This window comes from Cryptomeria japonica, chromosome 1 (assembly GCF_030272615.1).
Source record: "Cryptomeria japonica chromosome 1, Sugi_1.0, whole genome shotgun sequence".
Classification (NCBI taxonomy): Eukaryota; Viridiplantae; Streptophyta; class Pinopsida; order Cupressales; family Cupressaceae; genus Cryptomeria; species Cryptomeria japonica.
Window position 1 is genome coordinate 485773637 of NC_081405.1, and position 15592 is coordinate 485789228.

Here is a 15592-nt window from a genome sequence, read left to right on the forward strand (position 1 = left end):
TATTCACAATTAGTTTGAGAACAAATTAAAGGTGGACAATCTACATGAACTTTTTGAAGAGACAAAGATTCACAAAACAATGAGTTTCTTACTCAAAATCCATAAGAGAAGAACCAACATGGAAAAGAGCTTGAAAAAGGGTTAATTTTGTTTCTTGGTCCCCTAGGCCGTTGGGTCTCGTGGACGTCATTAAAATTCCTTCATTCACATTGATTTTGAATAGTGACAATTTATTCTCCACTTTGGTTGCTCACGCAGAAGAAACTTTGTGGATGACATTAATGGGTTTAGTTATTCGCTAAAAACTACGTGCTATCGCTTACCTAGCCATGCGATTTGTTTGGGTGTCCCACTTTAGACGTTAAGCCCACCTCCTGCTATAAATATAAAGCTTTCTTTACATCTTAGTGAGATGAATACAAAAATATACGGTGAACGACATACATAATCAAAGAGCAATTCCACCATAATTACTTTAACACTCTCCTGTGTGTAAAAGTTGGGATCTTTTTGAAGGGCTATAATCTATAAATATTTATTTAACCTTTTCACACGTATCTTCCTTATATGAAAGAAACTACTTAAATAAATAAATAAAATATCACTATCTTGTTCATCTCATTTAATATAGAAACTTTAATAACATGTCATTATTTAATTTAATAAATTTTTAAATATTATTTTAATTTGTTTTTTTAATAATTATTATATTATAATATATAAACAATAAATTATATTTTTAAAATTGTTTAATTTTGTATTCTTGTTCTAAAATTTTTATATGATAATATCACATATAAATTATAAATAGTTGATATATATAATATAAATTTTTTAATAATATTATTATTTAACATTTTAAATATGTATAGGTAAATAATAATAAGTGTTTAATACTTAATAAAAATATTTATTTCTAATAATTTTAATAATAATTATTATTATCATATATGTACAACTTGAGTTGCCCTAGTGGTGGAGAACTTGTGCTCTTGAAATAGAAGTCACAAGTTCAAATCCCATAAAGGGGGTAGAGTATGTACACCTTATTAGCTTTGGCCCATTACTTATAATTTTTTAATTTATTTTTATCATATATAGAAGTGGAATTAAATAAACTAATTATAAATTTAATTTTTTTAATAGGATTTTTAATTTTTAAAATTTAGAATTATAGCTTTAACAATTTTAATCTATCTATTAGATTTCCATAGTCCATGATACTGATTGCAATTGGCTTACAAATTCAATTGTGCAAGAACTCTTGCATCAACACTTCAGGTCACACTCTGTGAACCATCATCGAGATGAAAGAGAACAATTGAAGGAGAAAAAAAGAATCACAATCTATTTTAATATAATTTATATAATTTTTTTAATATTTTCATCTCTCTCTATCTCTTTCCTTGTCCCTCTTTATCTCTCTATATTGCCATCTTTTTCTTCCTCTCTCATTCTATCTTCATCTCTACTTCTATTTTCCTCTCTCCTCTTTTCTCTAGAAATGTCTCCCTCTCTCTATCCATCCATCTCTCTCCCTCTCCCTAGACCTCAACATCTATATTTCTCCATATTTCTTCTTCCATCTCTCCATCTCCCCCCCCCCCTCTCTCTCTCTCTCTCTCTCATGAACATAAAATGAGCCCAAGTAGTAATGGAACATGATTATCTTCTTGATATAGAGCTTTATAAAGTCATGTTTTGATCCTTGTAAGTGGATGCATTGTTGATTTGAAGCTTTTATTTCCCCATTAGGACCTTTATTGAACAAATAATATCATTTATCTCTCTCTTTCCCCTTTATCTCTATTTTCTCATCTCTACCTCTCTCTATCTATATCTCATTATCTCTATATCCCTCTCTTATTCATTCCATCTATCCCTTCATGTCTCCCACTCTTTCTTTGTATTCATATCCCTCTCTCTACCTTTCTCTATATATCACTTCCCATATCTTTATCTTTCTATCTCTCCATCTCCTCTCTCTTATTTTCTCTCTCTTTCTATCTCTATTTCTCTCTCTCCCTCATCCTCTCTCCTTCCATATCTCCCTCTCTATATATGTATCTCTCTCACACCCTCTAGCTTTCCCAAGTTATATGTATCTCTCTATCTCTCCTTTCTATCCTTATCTCACCCTCTTCTATCCCCATCAATCATTCTACCTCTCTCCCTCTTCCTCTCTTTTCCTCTACCCACATCTATCTCTCAATCTCTCACCTACCAATCATTCTACCTCTCTCCTGTCTCTCTATTTATCAACATCACTGCCTCGTTCACTCCCTCCCTACACCCACATCTATCTCACAATCTCTCCCTCTACCTCCCCCAATTTGTCTCTTTCTCTCCCTCTCTCCCTCTCTCCTTATATCTCTCTAACTCTCTCCCTCTCTCTATATCTCAGTATATTTCTTTCTCTATCACTATCTCACCATGTATATCTTCCTCTCCCCCTCTCACTCTATACCTGTCCATCTTTGCGCCCCCCCCCCTCCCCCCCCCCCCTCTCCTCCCTCCCCTTAAATGTATCTCTCTCTCTCTCTCTCTCTCTCTCTCTCTCCTTTGTCTTTATCTCTATCCCAAATATCTACCCGCTTATCCATATTTTCTCTCGCACTCCCCCCTCTCTCTTTATAGCAAACATAACATGAGCTTGTATGTGATGGAGTTTGGTTATCTTCTTGATTCAAAATTTTTCTTTTCAATCATGTTTTGATCTTCATAATCCGAGTCATAGTTGATTCAAATGAAGCTATCACTTCTTCAATGATACCTTTATCTTACAAACAACAACATTTTTTTAATGACCTACCAAGTGATCTCATGTATTGCACAAATATATACAAAGAATAGACCAATTTTTTTCCTAATCGACCTTCCACATCTATTCGGCGTACCCATTGCACACCAAGATGTGATTTCTAGTATATATTATAATCGTCAAATTAGTATGAGAGAAATGTGAGCATCCGAGGTGGCACTTCTCCAAAATTAGCTTCACAAAAAACCTATGTAATTCCTTCATGAATTATTTCTTGCTTGCGAACATTTTTTTTTAAGGATTTCCGGGCACGAGCCGATACAATGCTGTCAATCGCAATGATTTGTGTTTGAGAACTCTCAACTTCGCTGCTGCTGGGTACTCCTACAGATTATCTCATCAATCTCTTGCTCCACATCATGGCTGCCCACGATGCATTCTACACACTTCCTGATTCTCTTCTTTCTTTCATACTATCGAAAATCCCAATTAAAGATGCTGTCAAATCTTCCATCCTCTCCAAGAGATGGAGATTTATCTACACCCAGATGCCTGAACTCACTTTCTCTCCGGATCTTGTTTTGGGGTCTGATCGCCCTTCTCTCAATCCTCCCCTCGTATCAAGCGCTGAGAATATAATTTCCAATATTTTGCTTCTGCATTCACATAATCTCGAGGCCTTGCACCTCCACAACACCGGGTTCGATCATAACCAACGACGCTTCTCTCGTGAAAGTGTGTGCAAATGGGTAGAATTTGCATCTTTGTGTAATATTCAACACCTCACTCTGTTCGACCACTACGTGCCAGGTCCTTACAATGAGCGTGTCGATGAGCGCCACCGTGCTTTAAAAGAAACCCCACCCCCTGCTCTCTTTTCATGTTCGCGTCTTGTAGCACTGTCTCTGCACGACTACATTCTCACCAGTGTCCCAATTAATTTCGTTGGATTTCCCCGCCTGATTACTTGTCGCCTCCAGGGTGTTCAATTGACAGAGGAGTCTTTAATCTCCTTCATTTCACTCTGCCCTCTTCTGCAAAAACTTGAAATAATTATAGATGATTGGCTAGGTAATGTAGTAATCTTTTCATCCACCATTGAACATTTGCTAATGCAACGTGTAAAATCTCTCTCTGTTAACTGCCCCAAACTTAAAATTATGTCAGGGATGATGCTTGAGGATTTGAGTGTAAACGGTGTAAGACTCTACGAGCTTTCCTCTGCCTTCTGGCATCTTGAAATGGACTGTGGAAGTACTCTGAGGGAATTGTCGATGCAATTCTGTCTAGGAGATGTTTCAGCAAGTAGATTTCTTCACATAGTAGGTAACTGCTACTCCTTGAAGGAACTTGTTATATACTTGGGTCATTCCGTTGAAAGGGAAGTAGAGATAGATGCTCCTCTACTGAACCTGTTTCACAGGCTTCCAAATCTTCAGCGGCTGCATATAGTGGGCTGCTTTGTACAGGTACATATGCAAACTTAACCTCAAGGTCAGTAGTTTTTAAGTTGATGGTTTAAGGTCATGCATTTTGAATGTATATAAATAAAAGATGAGAGACTTCTTTCTTAAACAATGTGAGAAAAGAACCCTCGGTAATCTTAATTATTCATGACACTGCAAAGCAGGAGTTGGCAAGAGATCCTATACCTGATTGCCTCGCCTCGCCACATGTTAACCTCAAGAAAATACGCGTAGAAGTTCTCGAGTTAGACTACAAAGAGATTGCAGTAATCAGTTGCTTGCTCCAGAGTATACCCTCTCTTGAAACAATGGAAATTCGGTTACCTGACGAATATGATGAAGGTCGATGTATGGACTTCCTCAGAGATATTTTGTACTTGAGGAGAGCATCCTTGCTAGCAAGGATTATTGTACTAGACTGGTGATTTGATTCCATGCTCTTTTTTACTTTTATTCCAAATGTTGTTTATCTTCTTGAATTTTTTTTCGCTTTCACTGGCAACATAGTCTGGTAATTTCTTTCAAAGCATACATAATGATTACGGAAATTTTCAATGTGTGGAAGGACTGAGCCCCTCTTGGAATGAAGAAAGTCAAGTTTTTTTATTGCTCTTTCTTATATCTCATGACTTCATTGGATCTGTTAAAAAGTCAAGTTTTTTTATTGCTCTTTCTTTGTGTTTTTTAATTAGGTATTTCCAGTTCTGCTTTCAATGTTCTAATTTCCTCCACTTTTCTTAATAGTCTGTGGTTGACAACTGCCCATTAGATTCACACCTGCTTGTTTGTTTGTTGTGAGCTATTTTACTCTCAACTTTGGCATGTGACAAGAGATGCTCTACTTACACATTAATCGGTTCTAAGTTTTTTGACTACTTAATGGTAAGATTTTAAACCTGAATCGTTTTCAAGTAAGAGGGTGATGCAAACCAACTCCCTAGAATTAGGGGACAACGAAAAATTTGATTCTCAGGAATTATGGCTGGGGTCTCATGGATGTGTGTGAGCTTCCTAAAAATATTTAGTGGGTGCTATTAAGAGTTTTAATGAATATTTTAAAGCTAGCGGTCTCGTGAATTTAGAAGTGCAATTCAGCTTAAAAGTTTTAGCTCCAAAATTTAGGGAAGTTGATGGAATGAACTTTAAATATTTGATAAAAATAAATAAATAAAGATCATTTTCCCTTGAATTTTTTCATTGCAGGAATCTCAATTTCAGATGGTTGACAAAAGCAGAAAAACTTACCAAGCCAATTTGGCAATTTCTTGTCCCATCCCAATTTCACTCGCTTAAATCTGCCTCCTAAAAGCTAGGGGTTGCTATTAAATTTGCCTTCTAAACGGTAGGGGCTGCTATTATTCAGGAAAAATTCTAATTAAACTTTTAGCATATTTTATTGCTTCGTGGGACCCCTACTCCTTGAAAATAGATCTCGAAGCTCCCCATGGGACCCACCCTAAAGGTTAATTCATTGTTTCTCCTATTTTGTTGGGGTTGTCTGTAACTGTTCAAAGTTCAAACTTTTAGTGTACACTTTTTACTATTATGCTGTTTTGGAAAGTTAGTGAGTTTAGTAATGGAGTTCTCGTGCCAAAGAATAGGGTCTTTATTTATAACATAGGTAGTGCTCAAGCTTAGGGAGTCAATTTGGTGATCGAGGGGATTGGAGTTTAAACTTATGTATCATCCTTTTAGATCTGTAAATATAATGTGGTTGTATATTTTTGTGTTGACTATCTTATTGTTGTATATGGTTGATTCAGTTTACTAAGTAGATTATTTTTATTCTGACGAGTCTGTTGATTTAGCCCGTTGTCTTTTTTTTTTTTTTGATCGGTAATAGATGATAATTTTATTAATAGAAAATATAGAAAAGGTACATTTGTATAGAGAAACCAGACCAACTTCAAACCATATTTGAGAGCCAACCCATACACCCAAGAAACCCTAAATACAATCATCATAACTGGATCTATACAAAATTCACAATATCCCATCAAACTATACCCTATACACCATATACAAAATTTGACTATTGCCAAGTATACTTAATAACAGAGACTATGGGACAGCTTATAGACTACCTTGAACATATTAAAACAAAATTTTACCAAAAATGAAACCTAGAGGGTCTCGGCTCACTTCTTCTTCCTCCCTGGCTTCAAAGGCCCATTCACCCAATGATCCTCAAGCATAAATTGGAGTTGTTTCTTTCTATTCCTTGCTATTCCTTCCACATCCTCGTTCCGCTCCAACTCTTTCTCCCTCAAGAAATCACTCAATGCCTCCCAACCAATATGTGCCTCTGCTCGCCACTCATCCTTGTCGAATGTAGTGCTCCACTTGATAAAAGGATGCATTGGAGGTTCCAACTCACCAATTTACACCCAGTCATAGTCACAAGCCGAAAACCCAAGCCTAGGGTGTGTCATTTCTAGTAACACATTCATCCCATACAACCACTCCTCGCCAACACGTTGTTGCATCACCCAACCAACATCCTCCTTGTTGCCCAATTCTATCCCCCATGCCATGACCATGGACACAATGTCCGCATTGGTTCTTTAATGATGTGTGACGCTCATGAATTTCTCATTGAGGAGGAGGTCCATTATCTGCATGAAAATGGGCTCCTCATATTTAAAAACACTTTGCATTCACTTCTTCGACACCTGGCCCATGAAAGCCAATTGTTGTTTAGGGGTTATTAGAGAAAAATTAACCTCCGTCCTTCGCACATCATCACCACCCGTCACCTTCCTCTATCACAACTCACTCAATCTTTCTACAAAATGAAAGACGCTTCACCTTCACCAAAATATCTCTTGGCTATTTGCAGTTATTACGCACGACTTGCCATAATTGCCATCAATTTTCAGTGGTGTACAACCCCCCTCACTCATTAGACCACCCACCTTGACAACCCTTAAAAATCGAACTTTACTCCTTGAAGATCTTCCCATATCTCCCATGACTATCCCTCATTAAATGCCATTGCCATCTTAGACATCTTCTCCCCCACGACATTCCCCCCTCTCAAAGTATGGGTGACTTGGAAATTTTTAAAATTTGCTAGGTAATCTCTAATACTTCTACAAATTTATTAATTTTCCATGCAATTGACTCACCTTTGATAATGGCATTTACAACTATCTGAGATTCGCCTTCTAAATGGAGTTTTGAAACTGTTAGAACAGGTATTATTCCTTTATTTAATGGTCAATTAGGTGTAATATTAGTTAATTAGATTGTTTCTAATATTGACGATTGTTTTGTTATGGAAACATCGTGCTTGTAATTACTATATGTACATTTGATTCTTTTGTGAATGATACAAGCAATTACAATTAATTTTATGGTATCAGAGCAGAAATAATCTGGGGTGATTTTTTTAATCTGTAATTCATGAATGTTTTTCATGTGAGATTTCTAGGCGATCTTGTATGCATTTTTTGGGGGTTTTCTGCTTGATCGCGTGAGTGTTGTTTTGTGACTCGTGTGCCTGTTTTATTTCTATCTGCGTTTTTTTTTCGGAGTTTTGTGTTCGTGTTTCAAGTCCGTAGGAATCCTTTATGGCCCTGTGTGTGCTCACGTAAGATTGTTTCTCAACTGTGCGTAGTCGTCTTTTTGTGTTTTACATGTTTGACGCATGGGTTTGGTTCCTGCGACTTCCGTATTCCACTTGCAACCTCCATCTCTGCAGATCACGTATGTACTTGAACTCGCATTTTTGGAGTTTGGTGTTCGTGATTTTTGGTGTTTCGTGAGACCTCTAGTTCCTGCAAGTTTTAGCAACGTGGATTTTCTCCGTTTTGTGACTCGCGTTTTGAATTTTTTCGCGTTCTTTTTGAAGAATCAGCTGTTTTCCATCATGATGCCTCAATAAATGTCTTTACAAGAGCATCTCATGAAAATCAAGGACATTTGTGATCAGTTGGAAGCAACTGGCCGGAAGATGGAGGAAGAAGACATGGTAGTCATCACACTAAAAAGTCTACCAAAGTCTTATGAGCATTTTATTGAGATGCTCAACATTACTTGAACTAATGTTGACTTGAAGTTTCTAGAGTTGTGCAACAAACTTTTGCAATAGGATTGTTGGAAACAATAGTTTGGTTGCAGTGCTAGTTTGTCCTCCACTGAGCAAGCCTTTTCTGCTAAATCCTTTGCTAAATATAAAGGGAAAAGTCAATCCTCTTAGTAGAAAGGCTCAGGTTAATCCTAGGACAGCTCTAAGAAGAGCATTCAGTGCAACTATTGCCACAAGTATGGTCATATGAAGAAATATTGTCGATCACGCTTGGTTTTGAACATAAGAAGTAGGGAGGGTCTTAGCCAAAAGCAAATGTTGCTGAGCACACCGAGAAGAAGGAATCTGCCTTTTACGCCTTTATGACTAAAAGACCTACAAATCATGTGAAGTCCTCTGCCGAGTATATTGATTCAAGTGCTTCACGACACTTCACTCATTGACGTGACTAGTTCATAGAATATCAACCTTTCATCGATTCTGTAGTCATTGGGGGAGGGGAAGAGTATACTGTTGTCAGTAAGGGCAATGTGCAGCTTCAGTGTAGTGGGAGGAATTTAATTTTCCTCAATGTACACTATGTTCCTAGCATGGAACTCAACCTTCTCTTTGTCAGTCAAATTATGAGACACTCTCCTTGGCTTGATGTGGTATTCGGTTTGCACAAATGCAACATTGTTGATAGGTAGACTTGCATTACAATTGCTATGGGTATTGAGGATCATGGTCTTTATAGACTTGTGGATACTGGTGATTCTTAGGAGCATGCCATGGTAGCCAAAAGTTTTTCAATTAGCAATCTTTGGCATTAGCAGTATGGCCATCTGAATGTACACTATCTCTCTTAGCTTGTTCGAGAGGATCTGGTTCATGGCTTACTTAAGATTTAGACTCAGAATTAGGGAATTTGCGGAGCTTGTCAGGCTGGAAAGCAGCATCAGATTCCATCCCTAGATGGTGATTCTTGGCGAGCTTCTAAGGTAATGCAATTGGTTCATGTTGATGTTTGTGGTTCGATGAACACTCCTTCAATTACCGGGTCTAGGCATTTTCTATTATTTGTTGATAATTTTAGTTGCAAAATGTGGGTGTATTTTCGTTAACAAAAATCAGAGGTGTTTAGCATGTTTCGACAGTTTAAGGCCTTAGTAGGAAAAGAGTTTGGTCAACAAATAATCACTCTTAGGTCAGATAATGGGGGGGAATTTTGTTCTTCTGCTTTCTTTGACTTCTGTGTGAAACATGGCATTAAGTGTCAGCTTACTACACCTTACACTCCTCAACAGAACGATGCTGTTGAGTGGAGAAACCACACAATAACTGACTAGTTCGGTCTATGCTGGAACATAGAAATGTTCCAAAGAAGTTTTGGGCATAAGTAGTCTACATTGCTGTCTATCTTTTGACTGATCTCCCATAAAGGCTGCTAAGAAGAAGACTCTAGAGGAAGCCTGGTTTGGCAGGAAGCCCAAAATTAGCCACCTGAAAGTATTTGGCTCTTTTGCATATGTTTGGATCCTAGATGCCAAGCACACAAAGTTGGATTCTAATAGTCAGAAACTCATGTTCATCGGGTACAATGATAATTACAAAGCGTATTGGCTGATTGATGTAGACATTGATCGTCTCATATTCAGTCGAGATGTTTTGATGAAGAACGAGGGCCTTTTCAGCTCTCTTCTCTTGTTTTGAGCCCTAAGGATCAACCTCTGAAGGCTAGCGATCTGGGTGTCCGTTTTCCATTGGGTCCACCTGATGGGAGGGATACAACTATTCCAAGCTTTGCACCTATCACTTCTGTTGTAGGGTCTCCTAGACAGGTAGTTGCACCACCCAACTTTCCTCAGGAAAATCTTGGACAACATCCTGATGACTTTGTTATTAACATTCCTAGTGATGTTGATCCACTTGTTTTAGATGTTGGTACATTTACTCTCGGGTCTAAGTGGTGGGCCAAGACTATTGGTGATCTTCATGATGATAAGCTCATTGAGGGTAGATCATCTAGAAACAAAACCAAACAACAACATACAATTAATTATTCTCTCATGGCCAACATTCATAGTGTTTATTAGCCTCAGACATATGCAAAGGCTAAAGGTATATCTGAGTGGGAAAAGGCTATGGAAGCTGAACATCATAGCCTTTTGAAGAACAACACTTGGGTTTTCTCCGATCTTCCACCTGGGAAGAGGCCCATTAGTTTCAACTGGGTGTATAAAGTTAAGTATAGTGCTGATGGAATCCTTGATAAGTAGAAGGCACGGTTAGTTGCTCGGGGGTTCTCACAGAAAGAAGGCATTGACTATGAGGAGACTTTTGCTCCTACAACCAAAATGAGTGCAATTCGGCTCGTCCTTACCGTGATAGCCTAGTTTGGTTGGAAAGTCCATCAAATGGACGCCAAAAGTGCCTTCCTCAATAGTGAGCTACAGGAAGAAGTCTATATGACACAACCTCCTAGTTCAAGGTTGCCGATAAAGAACACCAGGTATGTAGATTGGTGAAAGCACTCTATGGCCTGAAATAGGCTCCTTGGACTTGGTACATGAAAATTGATAAGTACCTTAGTGATCGAGTCTTTCAAAGGAGTCATTCCGATTCCAACTTGTATGTCAAAATTACTGGTGGTGATATTGTTTTGCTTGTCATCTATGTTGATGATCTGATTATCACTAGTAGTTCAACACTTTTGATCGAGCAAATCAAACAAAGTTTGTGCCACTCCTTTGACATGACAGACTTGGGGCTTTTGCATTATTGCTTAGGTGTTGAGGTTTGGTAGACTAATGGCAGTATCTTTATCTCTCAGTTGAAATATGCTAGGAGTCTCCTTGATAAGTTTCGGATGCAGGATTGCAAACTTGCCTCTACACCTATGGAATTAGGGCTGAAGTTGTCAGCCAATTCAGATTCACCAGTGGTGGATGAATCCTTGTTCGGGAAACTATTGGGCAGTCTCATCTACCTCATCGCCACTAGACCCGATATCAGTTATGCAGTGAGCTACTCGCTTCTTGACAGCTCATAAAGCTGAACATTGGGTTGCAGTGAAGCGTGTGTTGGGATATGTGAAGGGCACTTCTGACTTTGGCATTATGTATGGCAGAAGCGAAGATCCTAGACTTATTGGTTTCACAGACTCAAATTGGGTAAGTTCTATTAACGATAGGAAGTCAACATCTGAGTATGTGTTCAGTCTAGGAATAGGTGTAGTCACATGGACCAGCAAAAAGCAACATGCGGTAGCTCTTTCCTCAATTGAAGTAGAGTATCGAGGAACTGTTAAAGTAGCTTGTGAGGCAGTTTGGCTTCGAAGGATGCTTTCCAACAGGCAAATGTCTCAAGCAGGGCCTTCACTCCTCTACTATGACAATCAAGGGGTGCTCAAACTTGCCAAAAATCTGGTCTTCCATGAAAGACCAAAGCATGTTGAGCTTCATTGTCCTTTTATCAGACAACTTGTCGAAGATGGATCAGTTCAGTTGCAGTATGTTCCAACTAAGGATTAGACTGTAGACATTCTCACCAAGTCTCCGAGCCCGGATAAGTTTGTAAAATTTAGGGGGCAGCTTGGTGTAGTTGTCAGATTGACCAATAAGGGAGGGTGTTAGAATAAGTATTATTTCTTTATTTAATGATTGATTAGGTGTAATATTAGTTAATTAGATTGCTTCTAATTTTGATGATTGTTTGGTTATGGAAACATCATGCTTGTAATTGCTATATGTAAATTTGATTCTTTTGTGAATAATACATGCAATTACCATTAATTTCAGAAACTGCTAATTTGTTTGCCATTTTAATTGCCAACAGAGCTGCCTGGGCTTCTGCTTTGTTGTTTGTACACTCCACCAGCTTCTTCACACCCATTGCCAAAATGTTACCATTCTAATCCCTCTCAACATATCCTTCCCCCGATGGACCTAGATTACCCTTCATTTCCTCATCAAAATTCACCTTGATCCATCCCTCCTCAGTGCTCCTCCACTCAACATCCTTTGCCCTGTTGTCATCTGGATTAACCCCACAGAGGCCCATTAATAGGTTGAAAGTTGTAGTATATTTTCCTGCTATTGATAATGTTTCTTTCCTATCTACATTGTTGTAGTTGTTAAGGTTTATTTAATCTTATTTTTGTTTATGCCAAGGCGCTGCATCGATTTGGTTTTAGAGCATTAAAAGGATTCATGAGTGATTATAGAACCAGACAATAGATTACAGACTTTGGCGGAGTATTTTGGAGCTGCTTATCTCTCCTTGATGCGCTTGAGCTATTCCAAGTTTGTCTAGAATCTGCTTGGTAAAATATTGTATAAATGTTGAGTGTGGAAAGTGTGCTATGGAATTTTTAAGGCAATGAAGTAGAGAGACTGTTGAGTCAGCAAAGGAGAGAGTGATAGTTTTTAATGTTTGATGGCAGAAGATTTCTCATTATCTATTTTTGATGTGTAAGAAATTTTACTCTTGTAGAAGGATTGTCTTCTTCTTATCCTGTGTCAAGGCACCATCGTATGAGGCCTCTCGCCAAAGTTAGTGGCAGGATAATGAACAGTGGCTCATTGCTGATGACTTAGTTCATGAGTTGGAGGAAGAGAGAGGTTTTAGCATTATAAATCTCTCACCTTTCACCTTTCATTGCCTCTAGCATTGATTTTGCCAAGGAGGTTATTGTTGTCCAAGACATTGGAGAGAGTTTGGACATTATAAGCTAGACGTGTTGTAGGAGCTCAGGGTGGGAATTCACCAAGCAGCTGATGAAGGATGTGCATTGGAGGAACCAAAACATTAGAAGTGGAGGCAAGGAAGAAAGTCTTTGAATGGAATTCTAGGGGAACAGTTGAATTTGGCATTAAATTTTTTTTTTAAAAGAGGAGAGATTTTAAAAATTGTTTGAAGTAACCATCTTGATTTTTTAAAGTGCCGAAGATTGTTTTTTTGGTGCACTCATGTCAATAAGGGTAGGTCTTGAATGCATGGATGGGAGAAAAGCTATTGGCAAAAGTAGTAAGAATTTATCAATATCTATAGGGATTGCTTTTTCTACATTTATATCTTGAGCAATATTAGAGTGAAGTACTCAACCTAGCGTATGGTTCTCAAATAAGCTTGAAGGAATAGTAGGATGGTTGTTTTAGAGAGTTCTTTTTTTCCAAATAGTAGTTTGTTGGTATCAATGTTGTTAAGTGTAGCCACTTGCGTTGAAGATTGTTGTGAGTTGAAAAGATTTTATATTGGCCTATGGAGTATTAATTTGTAGTTCTGCTCTCCAAATTTGTGATAATCTCTTTAGAGGGAAGAAGGATATCAATTGAATGTCGATGCGTGTTCAATATATTGTCCATCCAAAAACGAAGAGTAGAAGAGAGTTGCAGCTCTGTTTTGGAACTGTGGGATATGGTTGTGGATCCCAATATGTGTTATATTAGAATGTAAGAAAGAAGATAACCGGAGTTTAAGAAACTATAAGGCAAAGGCAAATGCAGAAGCCAACAGAGGACCAACAAAAGAGTTGCACAATTTAGAGTATGGGTTGGAGGAGTTATGGTAGATGTTGGAGGAATATGAAACAAGCAATAAGAAGAAGGCAAAGAGAAAGAATCTACAACAAAGGCATTGAAGAGTTGTGAGAAGGTGAAAAGAATGGTGAGGATAAATAAATACTCACCCTGTAAGCGGGAGCCATTCTCAGAGAGGAAAGCCATCGAGTCAAGGATTAACCAAGGAGTGGAATTGATGCAGAGCAATTAATCTAATAGTCCCCACCCACGTTCAGTTGGTTGGGTGACTGTTCAGTCATTTTAGGATCTTTTCATTACTTTTTTAAGCCTTTTGTTCAATTGTTTACTTTGACTGGTCTTCAAATTTAACAACTATCAAGTAATCTGCTATTTTTAGCTTTTGGTTCAGTTTGTTTAGGAGTCTTTTAGTGAGCTGGGTAGTTAGGGGAGAAAAATAGGCTTAGAGAGTAAGTTGGGAAGAAAATAAGGGACAGGAAGAATTTTATGAGTTCAGGGGAGAGGAACTCCATATGGCAGAAAAAGCTTCTTGTCAATAGGCTAAAATCAAAATCAGTCATCATTGGTAGCGGTTCTGTTTCTTTCTAGTTACGGAATATGATAAGAAGCTATTTGTTATGTTTTTCTAATAATAATCTGAAAACTATTAGCTATTCCTAAATGAAATCTCTGCTGCAGAAATTTTGTTATATCTGAATCAAACAGGTAAGAGACAAAGTATATTTTTGTGTAGCAATTTTGCATGTTTTTGAAGGTAGTGTTGCATCATCTTGGTAACAGAGAAAAATTGAATATGGCCTAGAGGGGAGCCCATGTAGCCTGGGGAAGAAGAGGTAGGAGGAAAGCTAGATGGAGAGGTAATGCAGTTGATGAAGTACTTAGAAGGTTGCAAGCCCTTGAGGCTAGGTTGCCTTGTGAAGTATCTGAGGAAGAGCAAGAGGTTCATAGGGGATGAGCAGCAGCCATAGATCCAATAGAAAGACTTACTGAGACCATCAGCAAACGAGGAACTATAGTGAAGGTTAAGGTACTTAAAATCAAGTTGTAAATCTTGAAGTATTCTTGGATTGGATTCAAGAGTTTGAAAGATACTATGACATGGAAGGAATTGAGGAAGCTGATCTTTGAAGGGTCAAAGTTGCAGCATCTAAGATGAAGTCACATGATGCTCTATGGTGGGAGAATCTCCAAAATGCTAGGAGAAGTCAATGGAAAGAGAAGATCAAATTGTGGCCAAAAATATTAAAACATTTAAAGACTAAAATCTTAATTTTTGATTATCAGCAAAAGCTCTTTAGAGAATTACAAAATCTAAAACAAAAGGAGCCCTCTATATCAGCCTATATCGAAGAATTTTTGAACTTACAAATTAAAACTAATTTGCAAAAAGATGAGGAGCATTTGTGGCTAGATACGTTAACGGTCTTAGATTTCAACTTCAAAATGAATTAGTCCTACTCAAAGTCAATACCATGGATGAAGCATATCAACTAGCCTTAAAACCAGAGGAAATTGAAGAGCCAGCAGAGTGGCCAGCAAAAGAGGTGGTATTAAATCTAAATAGAGAAAGAGGTTCCTCCAAATCAACTAATGAAGAAGAACCAATGAATAATATAAAGCCAAAGTTCCAAGGGAGGGGTGGCTTCAAAGGTAGAGGACGAGGACAAATTTTTTCTAGGGGTTGGAATCCTTTGGGTACTATATTTGTACTGAGGCCCATAGAGCTGTAGATTGGCCTCAAAACCCCAAGAGAAAAATAATGACTCAAGAAGAGGAAGGAGAAGAGCCCTTGATAGAAGAAGTGGAAGAAGAGACA

At 37.9% G+C, this 15592-nt stretch overlaps 1 protein-coding gene across 2 annotated transcripts in view; it reads left to right on the forward strand.

Moving 5' to 3' along the window:
• Positions 1 to 2983: 2983 nt before the first annotated feature.
• The window catches only part of LOC131032103 (FBD-associated F-box protein At5g38590), a 43062-nt gene continuing 30453 nt past the window's right edge, over positions 2984 to 15592 (forward strand). Inside the window, exons 1-2 of one of the 2 annotated variants that reach the window (XM_059218788.1) lie at positions 2984 to 4230; positions 4392 to 4575. In XM_059218788.1, coding sequence (XP_059074771.1) covers positions 3181 to 4230; positions 4392 to 4575 — 1234 coding nt within the window. In that variant the 5' untranslated portion in view covers positions 2984 to 3180. Of the gene's footprint in view, positions 4231 to 4391; positions 4649 to 15592 lie in introns of both variants that reach the window. The other variant, XM_057963058.2, reaches the window with a different exon arrangement.